The 19,148-nt window shown below is 43.5% G+C and overlaps 1 protein-coding gene across 3 annotated transcripts in view; it reads left to right on the top strand.

The window, feature by feature from the left end:
* psd3l (pleckstrin and Sec7 domain containing 3, like) overlaps positions 1-19,148 on the top strand; it is a 199,774-nt gene that overhangs the window by 24,381 nt on the left and 156,245 nt on the right. For all 3 annotated transcript variants that reach the window (XM_063210436.1, XM_063210437.1, XM_063210438.1), the window contains one exon: positions 9,487-9,625. In XM_063210436.1, coding sequence (XP_063066506.1) covers positions 9,487-9,625 — 139 coding nt within the window. The remainder of the gene's footprint in view (positions 1-9,486; positions 9,626-19,148) is intronic.

Below are 19,148 nucleotides of genomic sequence, written 5' to 3' on the forward strand. Positions count from 1 at the left end.
GAGGGAGAGGGAGGGAGGGAGAGAGGGGGGGTAGAGATGGGGAGAGAGAGAGAGAGAGAGCGCGCGAGAGAGAGAGAGCGCGAGAGAGAGAGTGCGAGAGAGAAAGAGGGATTTTCCATGGATATTCAATTGAGTTAAAACGCATAACTGTCTGTTCTGCCATCATCAGAAAAAAAAATGTATGTCCTGACAGGGCTCCTCTTGGCAATGAGCTTCTTATAGTTTCCCATGCATGCATGCATGCATGCATGCATGCATGGATGGATGGATGGATGGAGTCTGTCTGTCTGTCTGTCTGTCTGTCTGTCTGTCTGTCTGTCTGTCTGTCTGTCTGTCTGTCTGTCTGTCTGTCTGTCTCTCTCTCTCTCTCTCTCTCTCTCTCTCTCTCTCTCTCTCTCTCTCTCTCTCTCTCTCTCTCCAGTGAGAGCCAGTAAGGGCCATTGTGCATTCGCTTGGCTCTGCTCAGCTGTCATAGCCAGGAAAGTCACAAGGCTTAATTTTATTTTATTTCATCACACTTGGATGATGTCTACGTCCTCCTGTCATAGCACAGCACTCCTCAATCCTCACGGTGGCCAGCAGAGAACCGGACCAGGAGTACAAATGGGTCAGTTTTCCCGGGCCCCGGCAGATTGGGGTGGGGGTTGGTGAATTAGGTCCTCATTAAATAGCTTTTATTCAGAAGGAGGGGGGGGGGACTCTCTGATGGCTTTGTCCCGGCCCCCCCAAAAAAGCTGTTAGCTGGCCTGGTGCCTAGTGCAGGTCATCTGTGCCCTGCAGCCCAGCACGTCACAATCATGGCAGTGTAATAGTCTGATTAAATGTAATGGCCAGGCGTTCCCAAACTGGGGGTCAGGACCCCTAGGTGGGGCACAGAGTGGCTCACGGAGAGAAGGGACTGGTTGCATAAAACCTTGAATACATGCTTTCATATAATGTAAATATTTCATGTAATGTAACCACTCCATAAATGGTTTAGTAACTTAATTTATTTGTACGGTTAGTAAATGCTTAGTTCAAATTAGTCTGAGCAATTGGTGAAAAAATCGCTCACAAGGTGATACAAGCATGAAAATTGGCACAGGTGTTCATTAGGACATGCTTATCAATATCAGGGGTGGAGGCACTCAAAATTCCATGTTGCATAGCAACGGTTGCTAGGTAAAGCATTTCCCTTAGCAACCAGCATCAATTATGCAGTTTCTAATTGATTTTGTGGTATTAAGGCATATGTACCCTGAGCCATTGTCTTAAAATCACTGTAGGAATGCTGAGAAAGGCTCCATATTACAAATATGCACCCTTTTCCTTACAGTAGCAACCAGCATCAATGAAAACAGCAATTATGTGGTATTGCGATGTCTGAATATTGACCGTGTCCTAAAATCACTACATGAATCCTTCAAGAGGTTATACATTAGCAACATGTGACAATGGTCCCTTAGATGTCATTTTGTTTCCATTGAAGTCATATCAATTAGGCCTATGTGAAAAATACAATTTACACTTCAATTTACTTTTTGAAGACATAATGTCTCAATATGGCTTACATGTCTCAGTACACATCAGGCCTGTCTTTATCTTTATACATGAGCCTAGTAAAGCCATCTGACAATTCAGAGGTAAAAAAACCTGAACATTTTGCAAAGACAAAAAGTATACACGAATACAGTTAGGACAGTGCTGTGTTGTAAATTGTAACCTAGCAAAGGTATTCGTGACATGTCCTGGTAGCCTTTTATTGATCACTAAGCTTATATACGTCTAGTGAGTTGGGTGCTACAATATTAAGATACAAACTGGTTTACAAAAAGTTGGGACACTTGGTATTTTGTAAATTAAAACAAAATATTATTCAATGGAGATGGATGGAGAGCTGTGCAAAGAGAGGAAAGCTGAAAGGAAAGCAATCCAAGTTGGTTCCTCTACATCAGGACAGTTTTGACCATGGGGTGGCCAGCTTGAGGCCCATTGAAATCCTGCTACTTGGAAATATAACAAGTTCATATTCTGGTTCTGGGTACCCTGTGTGGTTTACCATTGAGAGCAATGGTATTAGAATAGAATAGAATAGAATAGAATAGAATAGAATAGAATAGAATAGAATAGAAAGCCTTTATTGTCATTATACAAAGTACACTGAGATTTGAGCTTCCCTACAAGGTGCACAGTCCTTTATACTGTAGATGGATACATTCCAGTAACTGTAAGTTCAGTTTAGTGACAGCTTTGGGGAAGAATATTCATTTCAAACTAGGCTAGTCTATGTGGTGCGGAGCGGTCAGTGTGGTGTCCCATTATTACTGTAGTTATAGCATAAGCATATAGCATAAGCATATCTAATCATGCATGCAAACTTACTCACAATACATTCAGTTTGTGAATCTGGCAAAATTGTGAGGGTTTTGGGAAGATTGTGTGTGGTCTTTAAACACCTTCATCTATGACTGGGTTACTCTTGAGCAATGCTCAAGGAACATTTCACTCCTCATCAGGATTGTACAGGTAGCTGTTAATACCTGCTGGGCATTGCTGCCTGTCACACCTCCTCCGGTGCCCATGGGTCAGCGAGAGAAAATAAGACTTGTGACACAAACATCTTTATTGTATCAATTACTAGACAAACATAGGGAATACACATTCATAATGCATACGTTTCATCTTCAGGTCTTGAGGTAGGGTATAGTGAAGATTCATATATTTCTCTACAGTTGTTAATGTCACACCTCCCTAAGAGATGGTCAAGGTGTGAGTTCTGTGATTCTATCTCAAGAAGGCTTCTCTAAACAGTTGTGATCCAATGACTCCCACTCACCAAGGCTATCCTGCCACAGCATATCAGGAGGGCAGTTGGCTATTGCTATGCAGGCATGTAGTGTCGTATCAGCAGTTGTCCTCTCTGGCTGAGTGGGGATGGACTGGCTCAGCACGGTAGAAGGTTCTTTGGTCAAATTTGCTTAAAGTCAGTGCAAATTGTCCAGAGTTGCTGAAGTGTTCTTGATAGAGCAGATGTCAAGACTATGTGTTTATGCGCATCTCAAATGCACGGACTACACAAAGCTGACTGTGAGAAAACCTTTGGCAGTGAAATTCTGCCAATTGAAAATGTTTAAATTCTGTCTAGCTATAGTCGATAGTAATCTATAGTAGAAATATTATAGCCTATTGTTACAGTATATAGAAATTAAAGGTTTGGTACTTTTGTAAATACAATATAAACTCAGTAGAGGGGTGTACTATTATTAACCTGACCAGTATAGAGAGAAACACATGTCTTTGCTTTCCAAATACTATCTGTTGTTTTGAATGTAACTTATCTTTAACCTGACATATAATTAGGCCCTTTAGGTTGAAAGAATGTTACAGTCCTCCTAAAGATATTAGTCCATTTAGTTTTGGATATAATAATGAATAATACTGGGGTGAGCATGATGATCACTGTCAGATGACACTTCTCAACACAGCACGTACTGTATGTATCATGTACTGTACTGTATGCATTATTTCTTCCTGATTTTTTTTTTTGCCTGGTCAGTTGGCAGTATTTGGTACATGTATAGATGTAAAGATATGCCTAGAGACATTTGTAAAGCCAGTTTCACTTGACATGATTTTAAAAAGACATTACATGGAATTATTCGCATAATAACAATGATTTTGGGTGGATAAAATTACATCATAAGGGGTCATTATGGTACATATTTACCAAATAACTTCTTGAAGTATTGCTACAGTGATGTTAGGACAATGTCTCAGGGCACAGATGCCTTCATACCACAAAATCAATCAGAAATGGCATAATAGATACTGGTTGCTAGGGAAAGTGCTTTACCTAGCAACCGTTGCTAGGCAACATGGAATTCTGAGTGCCTCCACCCCTGATATTGATGAGCATGTCCTAATGAACACTTGTGCCAAGTTTCATGCTTGTATCACCTTGTGAGCGATTCTTCCAGTATTTAACACCCATTGCCTGCGCTAAATTGAACAATATGAAGCGACCAAAAATGTTTTGGTGTTTGGAATATGCAAGGTGGGGTGTCGCAAATATATTCTTTGGTCCAAATGTGGGCCAGAAAAGCAGAAAGATTCTGGTCTCTCCACTGGTCTAATCGGCTGTGGCCCCAGCCCTGGGAACCCCCCATACAGCCGTACTGGGCTGGCGTGGCGGGCAGGAAAGAGGGAAATGTTCTCTCTGTGGCCCGTCTGACTTTTCAACCCAGTGCAAAGGAAGTGCCCACCTCGATCTGTTAGGCTACACCGTTCGTTTTTTTTTTTAATAGCGAAAAAAACCCAACTGACTGAACAAGGTGGGACTTATTTGGGGAATTTCTGGAGCTGCTCGGACAGTAGATTAGTCTGTACGATATCAACAGAAGAGGTTTTGAACTTTCCAGAGCAAGAAGTGTTCACTATCTGGTGGTGAGTGTCATTTTCTTGTTCAATTTTTGAAATATTCCTTTTTTTTGCGTTTCTTACAATCGCTGTGCTAACCAGCCTCATTATAACCTTGTTTGGAGCTTCTACCCTGACACTCAATGTGCTGATCCCTAAACTTGCTGTTGGCAAGTGCAACGGTGTTGCTTGACGTTTTGATGTTGTAATTTTTACTTAATCTGCCTATTCACTAAAGTAGTTCATGCAGCAGCGGGAAATATGTAAGCAGCAAGCATGACGAGAGAGAGAGAGAGAGAGAGAGAGAGAGAGAGAGAGAGAGAGAGAGAGAGAAGAGAGAGAGAGAGAGAGAGAGAGAGAGAGAGAGAGAGAGAGAGAGAGAGAGAGAGAGAGAGAGAGAGAGAGAGAGAGAGAGAGAGAGAGAGAGAGAGAGAGAGAGAGAGAGAAGAAAAAATGGGCATAGAGATATAGAGGGAGAGAGATTTAGAAAATGAGAGATCACGACAAAGGTAAGGAGAGGAGAGAGATTGAGAGAGAAAGAGAGAGAGGGGTAAAGACAGAGATAGAGAGATTGTGAATCTTTGCCTCCACACAGAGAGAGACAGACAGACAGAGAGAGAGAGAGAGAGAAAGAGAGAGGTAGTCTCTAGTGCTCTTGACCCCTGGCCACTGGGCTGTCCACAATACGCTGCACGACCTTCAATGGAGCACCGCGCCCAGACACTCACCTCAGCTGCCCGCTCTACTTAACTCCGCTAATGGGCTGCTTTAGTGCTCTAGGTCCCTAATGAGCACCAGCGAAGTGGAGCTCCTGCTCCATGGAGACTCCTAGGCAGACAGATAGAGAGGGAAACAGACAGTCCAGGAAGAACTACTCCTGGCCTGGCTGGCTGCCTGGCTTTTATACCTAGCTTGTTTAGTAATAATAACTGTTCGTATTGTTGTATTGTGCAAACATGCAGCTTGTGTGTTTTTAACAGTTAATAATAACTAAAACCCCAGGCAGAGTTGTGACAGGTGTATAGGCCAAAGGCTGAAAATATGAGGAATGATAGAAAATCATAAACATTACAACAAACCAATTTCAGTTTAGATGGAGCTTGGTCGATCATGTAGTTCTAGATTGGAATTCATGAGGAGTTCACAGTTCTCAGAACTTCTCATCAACATACATTTATCAAATGCCTTTCTATACAACCACACAGATCAGCTGTCAATCGGAGAACACCGCTTCAGATGAGTTAGTTTCCCATTGGATCTGGGTTTTTCTGGATCAGGAAGATCTTAGAATGATCCTTTATTCACATGACTTGTGCAGGGCCCACAGGGCCTATTTTTCCATTCCATGTTGTGTTTTGTAATGTATGACTAATATAGTGTAGCCTAGCCTAAGCCTACCATACCCCCTTATTGTAGTAGGCTGATGGTAACATGTAGACCTAGAAGGAAAATGAGAACTTTGAGTGGAAGCCTATACTCATGAACGGTCATCCGGGTACTTTGCTCTTAAATTTGCGTTACGCCCCTTTATGGGTGAAAACAAACCGAATGTCTCATTGACTTACATGCTACATTGGCTAGCCTAAATGAATACATTCCATGCTTCAGCCACGGCTGTTTGGCTATATTATTTGAACAACCGGCAACGCAACACGTTTTCGGCATGTTGCGCGTGAACAACGCTAGTCTACAGGTCTGTATCTTTCGTTTATTAATCCCCAACATCACCAATTGACTTGCATGTGTTGTTTTCCCCCACAAATGGGCGTAACGCACATGGAAAACGTCACGCCGTTCATGAGTATGGATGGCAAGGCGGGACTTATTGTTGAAATGGACGAAATCAGGTGAAAGGTACAGGAGATGCTAATAAAATGATGTTCAGAATGTTATTAGAACAGCAGATATGTCAAGTTTATTCAAGTCAGCCTTTGGGAAACAGCACATGTGTTAATTGGGCAATGGAATGTTGTTTGTGTCTGTGGTAGTGGACTTAATTATGGAATGTTGGGTTTTGTATCAGGTGTCAGGTGTATCGTACGCTGTTGATTTCATGGCTATGCCCAGAGTGGCAAAGTAACTAAAGGCAATCAAAATTAGTTGAACTCATATCTTTGGCATTTTATGCCCTAACAGCGTAAAAACATTCACTGCACACCGCCATACCACTGGAATGCCACCCTCTAAATTTGAGATGATTCGGTGGAATGGTTGTGCGTGGATTGGAACAGAGATACACAGAGGTTTCTTGAATTATTAGACCGTCAGACACTTTTTATTCAACGCAGTTGATGCAGGTATAAGATGCATTCAGTGGCATTGCCATTGCCAATACACATGCACTGTTTTCTGCATGCAAGTTTATAGGCTACATGCTTCGCTTCAAAACCGAATTTGCCTCAAGACATAATTGCTAGGCTATCGGGAAGTTTGGCAGACTGCGCTTTAGGTTGCAGCACTCCATCCTCTTCTCCTCTTGCAAAGGGAATACATTTAAGGTGTAGCACTCATACTTAATGTGTCAGTTAACTTACACTAGTACGCAGTCAACAGAACTCTGTCAAATTTGGACGGGCATGCACATTGGAAACAGGTTTAAAGATTTCACTCATTATGTTTTGATGTGACTTAACATCTCTACTGTCCTTTGATGTGGGTCAGACTTTGTCTTTTGTTGACATCATTGCCATTGACTTCAGTATCAAAACAATAATGAAAATGAAAATGTGCACATGCTCCTTTCGATTACAACATCTAGCGCCTACAGTATGTCATTTTTATTATTCTATTGCACATGTTGGTCTTGATCACAGTACAGTGCACCTACTGTAACCTACAGTACGTAATTTTTATTATTCCATTGTAACATATCTTGGCACTTCTTCAACATATCAAAAGCGGTAGCAGATAAGCTTAAAGGCTTTGAGGACTGGCAGTAATAATGTTAGCTACAGGTTAAAGTCTGTGAGCTCACTCGTGCTGGATGTGTTGCGTTACCTAAAAGGTGCACTAAGCAGTTTCTTTCCAGAATTAATGCTGCCCATTCACAAATGTAAACACTTTCACAAATACTTACCACCACTATCAAATTGTTAGTATTCACTTCAGTGGCCAAGTATTCGTTACGGCTTGGAACATTGCACTTTTCATACATGGAAGGGTGGATCTTCTCCATGTCCACCATTAATAATTTCCAAAAATATACATTTTTATCTGCAAAACATACTGTACTTTGATCATACTAGTAATAAATTAGTTTTACGTTGTAAATATTCATGAAAAGATCAAGTTTGTTTCCAATGAGCAGTATAGTTGCAATACCTATTGTGGTCACCATCCTACACAGTGCACCTTTCAAAAATACTTGCTGCTCAGCCATGTCTGGGGTGAGTTTCTCAAAAGAGAAATTGTTAGCCTGTTAGCAACTTCGGTAGTTGCCAATGGGAAAATGCATTGAAAACAACAAAGTAGCTACTGTAGTTAGCAACTTTGGTTTTGAGAAATTCACCCCTGATGTAGCTAGTTCCATTGATTATAAAGGAAGCTAATTGTTATGGTTATTACAGCCGGTGTTGCCCCAGTGTTAAGCTTATGTGTTACACTAAAACCAGGTTGGAAACATTTTGCCGTAAGATGAGGCTGAACAAAGCCCTTCCCGACTACACCACTGTCAGCTGCAAATATTTATGTCGTCATTAGTCTAAACACTCAGCACTCTGGAGCGGATTGTTAGTCTCCGCTTGCCACAAATGTATGGGCTGCAGGGCTCTGGTTTTATTGGTTTATAAAAAATGACTCAATTGTGTGTGCGTGCGTGCATACGTGTGTGCGTGCGTGTGTGCGTGCATGTGAAAGAGAGTGAAAGTGAGAGTGTGAGTGTGTGTGTGTCTCTATACGTGTGTGTGTGTGTGTGTGTGTGTGTGTGTGTGTGTGTGTGTGTGTGTGTGTGTGTGTGTGTGTGTGTGTGTGTGTGTGTGTGTGTGTGTGAGAGAGTGAAGGAAGGACTTCATTTCCCAGCCAGACCCAGACGTGTAGAGTGCAGTGCAGCTATGGCAACCTCCCTCCCTCCCCATGGATGCCTGGGAGTCCTCTCAGCAATGCGGCTTGCTAGTCCTCCTCACCGCTCTACTACGCTACTGACTGCTGTTCTCCTTACCACCACCCACCCACACCCACACACCCACACCCACACCCACACCCACACCCACACACACACACACACACACACACACACACACACACACTACTCTACCTTTCTAATAAGCTGCCGCTGCCCTGCGTAACTTCACAGCTTGTTGCTCAGGATTTATGTCTTCAGGTTCAGGGTTCAGGGAGGGCTGATGCTCATCTATCGCGGAAGCAGTGTAGGGTTTTCCTCGCCTCCGGGATAGGATACAACGTATGCTTTTGAAGGAAACATGTGAAATTATCTTCTAGGTGCGTTAGATCTCTACAGATCTGAATTGTACAACAGAGTAGAACAGAGGGTGGGTGCGTGCATGCAGTTTGTAGCAAAAAAGATGGACTTGTGGGGGGGGAAAAGCTTACTTGATTTCATTTAAACAGAAACAGCTGTACGGTGTAATGCTGAGGAGGACTATAATTTTGAAATTGTAATCTTTCGTGTGTGTGATGTATGTATTTTGGTGTTTCAGCGCTTGGCTTGTGCGTTGACCTTTCGTGGGTGTAGGCTAACCCACATGCTGACTTGCTCAAACACTCCTGACATGTTGACACAGTGAATACGGGGTACCAGCCCAACCCACCAACCAACCAAAGAAGGAGCACCGGACTCTTTCTCAGCAGACACATGTTTCGTTCGTTCGTCCAACCCTCGTTTTCCTTATTTTTTCCCCTTCTTCTTTTGGCAAATTGAGGAGTCTGCTGTTCTGTGTCTCTGCGCTCTGCTGTTGTGCTGTGGGCCATGACTATGGAGAGCCTTGCCGACTACAGTTAGCGGGATTCTGTTTGTTGTTGTGTCCAAACAAGGAGACGAGACTGGCCTCTCAGCTCCGCTCTGCTCCGAGTCAGTCTTCTTTGGTCTAAAAAACCCAAACATCTGCTTGTTGTTTGTCTTGTTTCCCCCTCCAGCCTGACGCGTCTGCTTGGGTCAACAACTCCTCTCACGCTCAGAGTGTGGCGAAGGCCAAGTACGAGTTCCTCTTCGGGAAGGCGGAGGAGGCCGGCACTGCCACTGCTACTGCTACCACCGCTACCGCCACAACCAGAGGTACGGTTATGATACATTTTATATTACTGTTATTCAGACGCATGTACACAACACACACACGCACGCGCGCGAATGCACACACACACACACACACACACACACACACACACGCACACGCACACGCACAGGCACACGCACACGCACACGCACAGACACAGAGACACAGAGACACAGAGACACAGAGACACAGAGACACAGAGACACAGAGACACAGAGACACAGAGACACAGACACACACAGACACACACAGAGACACACAGAGACACACAGAGACACACAGAGACACACAGAGACACACAGACACACACAGACACACACAGACACACACAGACACACACAGACACACACAGACACACACAGACACACACAGACACACACAGACACACACACACACACACACACACACACAGACCCACAGACCCACAGACACACAGACACACAGACACACAGACACACAGACACACACACACACACAGACACACACACAGACACACACACACACTAACCCCACCGCTACCGCCACAACCAGAGGTAGTATACAATATACGTTCTCAAACGTGTGCGTGCACGTGCACACACACTTACTGACATAATGCATACACAGTTAAAAACTTCATAGATGTCAGAACAGAACTAAACAGAAAAAACAGTCCACACACAAACATGCTTTGAAAGTGAACTGTGTAGTTTTGTAGATGTAGCAACATGAGGCAGTTGTCTGGTCTTGCTCTTCAGTGGCAATAATAACGTAATGGTGACGGACGAGGGCAGCAACAACTGTTGCAAAACGGCATGACATTGTGTCTTTTGTGAGAAGTATGATGAGAGAGAAGCTTGGTTCAAGCGCAGGTCCTCAGGAGACATAGTTTTGTCAACTTTTCTGGTGTACATGCATAGTGACTTTGGCACCTCTGACTTCTGGCTTTCCTCTCGTAGATAGTTCCTGACATCTAAAGGAACATTTTTCACCATTTATTGGTCTGATTCATTGGGGTGATTATCTCATATGTTATCTCATGGTTATCTCAAAGTGTTGTGGTTGCAGTTGTTACGTGTGATAGGTTTTTTTTGTATTTTTTTGTTTTGTTTGTTTTGTTGTAGTCTATATTTTGTCTGTGATTATTGTGTGTTGCACCTGAGCCTTATGTCGATAACATTCAAAAATGAAATGCTGGAAAAAAAGCTTTTCAAGAATATTTCAGTGGTGTACTTGGTAAATATTGTCATAATACATCATCCTCCTGTCATGTTCCCGACCGTGGTTAAAAAAAGAGAGTTCCCTGCGGGCACATCCCTACATCTGCGTTTGTCATTCATCCTTGTTGCTGGGAAATACTGCGAGCACACTTGGTTGTTTCTGGAATCCTCATTTACGTTGTTATTTATGGTGATTTATGTCGTTCTGTCATTGAGTCGTACACCTTGGACACTGATTTCTGTTCAGTGTTTTTTCGGCAGAATATTTGTTGTTCAATTTGGGTAAGGGGTTAGCCGGTACCGGAGACATGTGACTATCGTGACTGGAAATGCAATTCTTTTGCAGTTTCATATTATACTGTATTGTAGGACATAACGTGAATCAAAGGAACTATGAATTATGACTACAGCGATGGAGCAGTTATCTAATCAGTGTGTGTGTGTGTATAGGCATGTATGGTAAAGAAAAAATGGGAGACCACTCTCCCATGAGTCAGATACACCTACCGCCATCCGTCAGCGGGTAAAACCAGTGTGAAACAGCAGTCACTGGAATTAGGCCTGCTTCTCAGGTAGTGTGGTGGGTTTGTCGCCATCATATGAAAAACATCTTTCACGGAGGCATGTTGAGTTGAATTGCACAAACCCTCGATCAAGACTCACTTCCTTGTTCATTCACTTCAGTTTGTAATGCACTGAAAAGCAATGCACTAGATTGCATATCCAGATGCATATCTTGCATATCTAAAAATGACGACTGGTATTATTCGACAAATGTAACATTGCAATGTTTCAGTACAACTGACACGATTGGCTGTGGGCGACATATACACCAAATGATCCTTTTGTAACACCAAATGAATGGCTGTTGGCAATCGCAAACCACACCTCCCTCACAATAAATTCAGTAGGTGATCTCCAGACCATATCTGAACCAGGTAATCTCTCCACTGTTGGTCAGATCAGAATGGTTAGGAGACTGTGGGAGTTAATGGTGAAAAGGATGAGGATTGGGGGTGAAGTGGTGCATCACACATAATGCACTGTGCCATAAATGGGCTTGAACGCCCATGAGGACCCAGGTTCAAGTCCAGCCCGGGTCACTTTCTAATCCCCTTCTGTCTGTCCCCCACTCTCATCCTGTCATGATCTTCACTGCCCTATCCATCTTACTTATATTACACTTCACTGACTCATTTATCCAAAGAGACTTAGTTATTTACAGGGTATTGATCACAGTCCCTGGAGCAATGTGGGGTTAAGTTCCTTGCTAGGGCACTTCAGCCATGACTGGAGGTGTAGGGAGAGGTAAGGGTGGGATTTGAACCTGCAACCCCCTGATCGCAAGACAACACCCTACCCATTACGTCACGGCTACCCCTATCTACAACATTAGATCAACATTTTGTGAGAAACAAAGACTTTCACAAGGGCTTGCTGAGCTGACTGGCTCAAACTTTCGAATGTGACTCTGACTCACCTTCCTGTTCATTCCTGGACGCTGCTGTGCCTGTAGCAGACAGTGTCTTGGCATGGTGAGCTGCTGGACTGTAGAAGGACAGTGGAGTAGAGAAGGAATCATCTTTGATGAGGAGACAAGAGCAAGTCAAGCTGCTGGATGGCTCAAACTTTCCAGCGTGATTTAGACTTCTTTCCAGGCCCTGTTTCACTCCTCTGCTCCTTACGTTATCTTGTTTAATTTTTTTCTGTGTCTAAGCTTACAGGTGAATGTTAGAAAATATATTATTGTCAAATCCATTGTCATAGCCTCAGGCTCAGACTTTTGAATTGTGCTCGGGCCAATTGCATTTTTTTTTGGCTGAGACGTCAGGTGGTACAACCACGTATTGCCCATATATTAATAGTAATAGGGAATTAATGTACTGCAATGAATAGACTTCTTAGATAATGGACCTCTAAAAACAAACAAAAGAAACGTTAAATCCATGCAATGTTGGCATGTGGTTGCACCACCATGGTGTGTGCTTAGCGTCATTGACCCGCTCCTGCCCCATTTCCATGCTCCTGCTCCAGTGTCTAGGCTGGGGCAGGCTGGGCAGAAGAAGAGAGAGTGCCCTCATTTCTCTCCTCTAATGAAGCTCTCGCTCCTGTTCTTGCTCTTGTGTGTAGGCTGGGTAGACTGGGCTGGAGAAGGGAAAGTGCCCTCATCTTTTCTGCTAGATCAGTGTTTCTCAACGGGGAATCTAGAGCCCCCCAGAGCATTAGTCTATTTTATGTTGTCTACTGAGGGGGTTATTGGAAGGCTTATGATGAGGTCAAGGGGGCATTTGGAGGTGTATGATGAGGTCAAGGGGCGTTGGGAGGTTTATGATGAGGTCAAATGGCGTTGGAAGGCATATGATGAGGTCACAGGGTGTTGGGAGGCTTCTGATGAGGTCAAGGGGCATTGGGAGGCTTATTGGTGAGGTCAAGGGGGCGTTGTGTCAAAAAAAGAGATTGAGAACCGCTGTGGTAGATGATGCTACTACTGTGGCTCTTGCTCCAGTGTGTGCTGGGCAAGCCAAGTTGGGCTGGAGAGTAGAGAGGAAAGGGCCCTCATTTTTCTTAAGTCTTAAGTGTTTCTTTTGTTTCAGACATGTGAACGTTTTATCATTTACCTGACATGTTTTGACATTGTAACCTCAGTCTTCATCAAAAGGTCTTGTGGATGTTGATGTGTGATGTGCGTTAAAATCATCTGATGTTGAAATATGTCAGGTTAAGGATAAAACTTGTACATGTCTGAAACAAAAGAAACAACTGTTAAACATAATGAAAGTAATACATCTTCCCTCATTCTTCTCCTCTACTGAAGCTCCTGCTTTCTCTCAGGGCTAGAACTACTGGTAGTCATTCTCATTGCATGATATCAAGGTTGATTGAGTTTGTTTGCGAGAATAAAACATAGTCATTACTTCTTATTTAAACACATTCATTAAAAATTGTTAAAGATTCAGGCTCAGGATTTTGTCAGGCCTCTGCTCTACTAGATGAAACTCTTGCTCCAGCTCCAGCTCTTGCTCCAGTGTCTGTGCTGGTCTGGCTGTGCTGTAGAGAGGAAATGTGCCCTCATTTCTCTCCTCGGCTGAAGTTCTTGCTCCAGTGTCTGTGCGTTTCTCTCCTTGGCTGAAGTTCTTGCTCCAGTGTCTGTGCGTTTCTCTCCTTGGCTGAAGTTCTTGCTCCAGTGTCTGTGCATTTCTCTCCTTGGCTGAAGTTCTTGCTCTAGTGTCTCGACTAGACTGGGCAAGCGGTCCCGAATGGGCTTCGGAGGGGAAAGTGCCCTCATTTTGTTTCTCCTCTGCTCAATCTCTACAGAACATTTGTTACTCAAGGTGTTTGGGGAGTTCTGAAATATCAGACGTTTGACTGTGTTTTGTGCAGTTTTGTCGAAAATATAACACAAATCCCTCCCCAAAAAAATAAATGGCTATACGGTATATGTAGACAGACACATCACACTCCACTGCATACACACATTATGATGAATGCCTTTTTCAAACATTGCCACTTGCAGCTCATGTTTCGTATGGATGCAGGCAGCACTCTTGCTCCAGTCACAGTGTCTGGGCTGTGCAGGCTGAGCAGTGGAGTGGAGGGAGAAGAGTGCCCTCATTTTTCTGCTAGATGGAGCGCGCTGACTCAGTGGGAAAAGATCAGTTTCTTCTCTGGGCCGCCGTCGCTACGCAACCAAGCGGGACTAGGCCACTTCTGCTTCTCCCCCCTCCTCCTCCTCCTTTCCTTTCCTTTCCTCCACTCGCTTGCTCACTCACTCACTCACTCACTCATGTTGGACTCAATAGCTCGTTATGAGCCTGTCAGCTCTGATGTGACTGATGCATGCAAAATTAGTTGACTCAAGGTTGGAATAAGGGAGAGCAGAGGTTTTTTTTTCTTCCCTCGTTTTCCTTGTGCCTCACTTTCCTTGTTCCTTTTGAGAACTTGTGCCTGTTCAGAGAAAGTAAAAGAGCAAAGAGAGAGAGAAAAAAGGGTGAATTTCAATGCACACATGGCAACAGAATGTTGGAAATATTTTGTCAGTCACCCACACATCTGGGCCTAGCTGAGCAAGAGCATCATCTGCAGTTTTGGAAAAGGGCATGAGTTTGTCATAATTATGAAGATGACGTGCTGGATCCATAATGTACCTGAGGATGAGGTTTCAAATGCAAACATCACTCTTCATTTTTGTTACCATTCTTCAGACACATTACTTTTTTGTGAACTTAATGAGAACAGACTCAAAAAGTAGTCAATCACAGCTGTATGGCCCTCAAGACACAGACAGGCCTAAATACTGTACAGTGTAATGTATTTTTCAAATCCACCAGTTCATCAAAGATGTGGTGGAAGTGTGGCACTCAAATGGCCATTGATGTGAGATGAGGACTGTGTGCATGTGCGTGTGAGTGTGTGTGTGTGTGTGTGTGTGTGTGTGTGTGTGTGTGTGTGTGTGTGTGTGTGTGTGTGTGTGTGTGTGTGTGTGTGTGTGTGTGTGTGAGTGTGTGTGTGTGTGTGTGTGTGTGTCCGCATGCTCACCCACGTTTTCAGCGGAGTATAATTGAGCTTTTATTTGCCTCCGTTGTTGGAAATCTGTATTCAGCCAGACTAGTGTAGCGTAGTAGAGAGATCCCCTCCGGGCTAGCTCAGAAGCAGACGGAGGGTAAAGCGAACTGTGATCCCCCTCTGGCTCCATGGAGACTGAGAAGAGAATTGACTTCCTCAGCCCTCTCAAGACAGACAGACAGGCAGGCAGGCAGGCAGACAGAGAGCTATGGCTGCATCAAAAGGGAGGGCTTTTGGAGCGGAGCCGAAGCTTAGGAGGCCATTTAAGCCAAATGGGTTTACAAGCATCCTCTTAGTTAGCACGGCTTACTCCATTGTGAATTAGTGACTTTACTGCTATCGATCTTGCTCTGGCTACGTGATCCTATTATTGCTTGCTTGCTTGCATTCTTACCTACTCGCTGTTAAGCCCAACAGGAGATATTGGCATACCTGCACAGGAAGGTACGGGTATGGTTATGCAGGATACAGTGGTCATGTAGTTAGCAATGGAAATGTGAAGCAGTCTGTAAATATATATATATTTTTTTTTTACAGTTTTTTGCACATTTTTGCATGTCCCATATAAAAATCCGTCAGTGTACATGTAATTGTCATTTACTCAAAATTGTAATCACATACTATGTGCTTGTACTCCTCAAAGGTCTGGTCTCAGAAGTAGGGCCGCACGATATTAGAAGAATATGCGATACACGATAACATGACTGTATAATGCGATATCGATATTACTCGCGATATTTAATACATACATATATTTTCCTCTCTCTACTTGCCATTCTACACTTTATCATGTATAAACAACTGAGAGCAATGTTTTATTGCCAACATTACTTTTTATTAGGAAAAACATGTCTAATATACAGCATCAACTTAAAATGTCAACATTTTAATGCATTTTTTAACCTTCTCACCAAATTTCCTGTTATTAAAAATTAAAAACTGTTTGCATACGTGCACAACTTTTGCGATACATGTATCGCAAGCGGTGATATCGCGATATCGATACATTTTCAATATATCGTGCAGCCCTACTCAGAAGTATCATTTGTAATGAATTCATCTTAAAGGTACACTGTGTGAGATTTTTAGTTGTTTATTTCCAGAATTCATGCTACCCATTCACTAATGTTATCTTTTTCATGAATACTTACTACCACCATCAAATTTTAAGTATTCATTATGACTGGAAAAATTGCACTTTTCATACATGAAAAAGGGGATCTTCTCCATTGTCCGCCATTTTTAATTTCCAGAAATAGCCGTTTTTAGCTACAAAAATGACTGTACTTGGGCCATACTAGAAAATATTAGTTTATCACTTAGAAAACTTTCGTGAAAAGATCAAATTTGGCAATAGGCAACACAGTTTCAATGAGCAGCATAGTTGCAGTACCCTTTTTGACCATTTCCTGCACAGTGTCCCTTTAAAGCAAAACTAAGTAGTGTTTGCCTGGTTGAGGCAAGCTTGGTGGTGACACCCATGTGAATGTACTGTAGAAAGAGTGTCAACTTGGCACGCCTCCATGAGGTGCAAGTCCAAAGGGCATCTAACTGAAGTGATAAGTTAACACACGTGCGGTGCGGCGAGCCGGCAACATGAAGGACAAAGCAGGCAGGCGTGTCACTTTGGAGCATAAAGTAGTTCAAGCTTGATAATGCAGCCAAATTAGCCGCTAACCTTTGCATATGCTTGCATACCTTGGTATTTTGTGTACTGAGTGTACTGTATGCATTTCATCAAAGCGATAAATACTGCTAAGTAGTAGGAGTAGATTTTTTTAATGAATGTTACAGGAAACTGTCTATTGTTGGCTGCCATTTATCTGTGTTGTATCTGTGTTTTTGTGTTTTTAATATTTTTTTCACGTTCAGCCACACCGTCTTGATAGGCTAGACAGAATACAGTTTGCTTTTTTGAAGGCTCCCTCATATTGACATATTGACACACCTCGATTATAATCAAAGAGGTTGTTGTAATACCATTTGAAGAAGAGCAAAGAACTCAAAACACCAATCAGTCACCTTTCAGACTACCTCAGATAACAGAAGTATGTCATCACGAGTCACAACTTAACCATATTAATAGATAACCCCTCAGATCTGTGACAACAACAAACCCTTTGCGATCTCTGGAAGCTCCAGCCACCCATATCAGCACATGACCCCATTTCTGAAGGCTGTTTTGCAGTGAATGGAGCAGTGAATATCCAGGCCAGTCAAGAGGCTCATTAGCGTGTATGACCATGAGCTACTGTTGGCAGCTGGGTAAGAAAGCTGTGGCATGAGGACAGGGCCGCTGATGGCTCTGGCTGGGCCCTGGAAAAAGTAATCTGAAAGGGCCCCCACCACCCAAACAATACAATGTAATGAAGATCCAATTGTGCCACTCCACGGCCTGGGCCCGGGACAACTGACTCCTTTGTCCCCCTATGTCAACTTCCCTGCATGAGGGCCCCGTAAGCTACTGTAGGCAGCTGGTTACTAAACGGTAGCCTGCAGTTCTATTGTTCCCAACCACTGTGACAGCACCTATTGTTATTGAGTTCAAGAACTACACAGCCCATGTCACACATTACTACTACTGACACATGGCTGGACCAGCCATCCAAGAATCTTGGGTGACGGTGACGCATAACGCACGTAAGGTTGTCACATCCGTTCAGAAAGTCCCTGGGTGTGAGTTCAGAGGTGGCGGCTTCAGTGTAGTATGTATGTTCTCCTCTTTTTGGTGTTGAGTACATGCCTGAAGCCATTATTATGCATACTTGTTGCATCAGTCAGCGGCCGGTAGTGACAAAGTGACAAAGTAGCAGGCTTTCATTCCACCCACCGCTTGTAATTCAGAAGGCTTGAGGAGATGACTTCTCGGCAACAAGAACAGGTTTGGGCCTGGTTTCTCTGGAGCTATGCCCCCCCCCCCCCTCTCTCTCTCTCTCTCTCTCTCTCTCTCTCTCTCTCTCTCTCTCTCTCTCTCTCTCTCTCTCTCTCTCTCTCTCTCTCTCTCTCTCTCTCTCTCTCTCTCTCCCTCTCTCCCTCTCCCTCCCTGTGTCTACCTATTACACGGCTCCTTTCCTGATCATAGGTCATTGAGCCATTCTTCAAAGAGGGAGTTCCCCCACGGCACTCTAGAGGGGAATTCTGCTGGGGAGCATGTTCCCCTAAAAGCCATTGTTGCACGTGTCCAGGTTCCGTATCCATGGTGATGGAATGGGTTTTTTAGTCTCAGAGTTTGTGCATAGAACACTACGGCAACCAACGAACACTGCATTTTGTCTTTCTCTGCTGTCTTGCATTCAGTTTTTGACTGAGGCCAAGTAAGCGGAAGAAAGCAGATGTTTGTCAGCTGCTGGAATCTGATGCTTCCTGCTGCTGACTGTGTGTAACCTACGCTAATGTTTTCACCTGAAATCCCCCCCTACACCCAGAGCATTTTTGTGGAGAGATATGATCATACAACAAGCCATTTTGAGAATCAGTTTCACTTTTGCTAAGATGAAAATGTTGAAATGCTGCCACCTTGTGAAAGTCAAGATCTATTGTCTCTACTTCAGGCTGCCCATGGCTAAAAACCCATTCCCCCCCCCTTCACACTCAACTTGGTTTGGACTGCCCTCTTAACTTTAAATACTCACTCAAAGACGAAGTGAAAGAAGTTTGCATTGGTGCCCAATCTTTTCCTACAGCACTTCAAGAGTGCCATAAGTTCGTGCTCGGGGCATGAGCTGAGCTTGTTGACACTTCAAAGCCCAAACAGATATGAGAA

Source organism: Engraulis encrasicolus, chromosome 11, assembly GCF_034702125.1.
Source record: "Engraulis encrasicolus isolate BLACKSEA-1 chromosome 11, IST_EnEncr_1.0, whole genome shotgun sequence".
Classification (NCBI taxonomy): domain Eukaryota; kingdom Metazoa; phylum Chordata; class Actinopteri; order Clupeiformes; family Engraulidae; genus Engraulis; species Engraulis encrasicolus.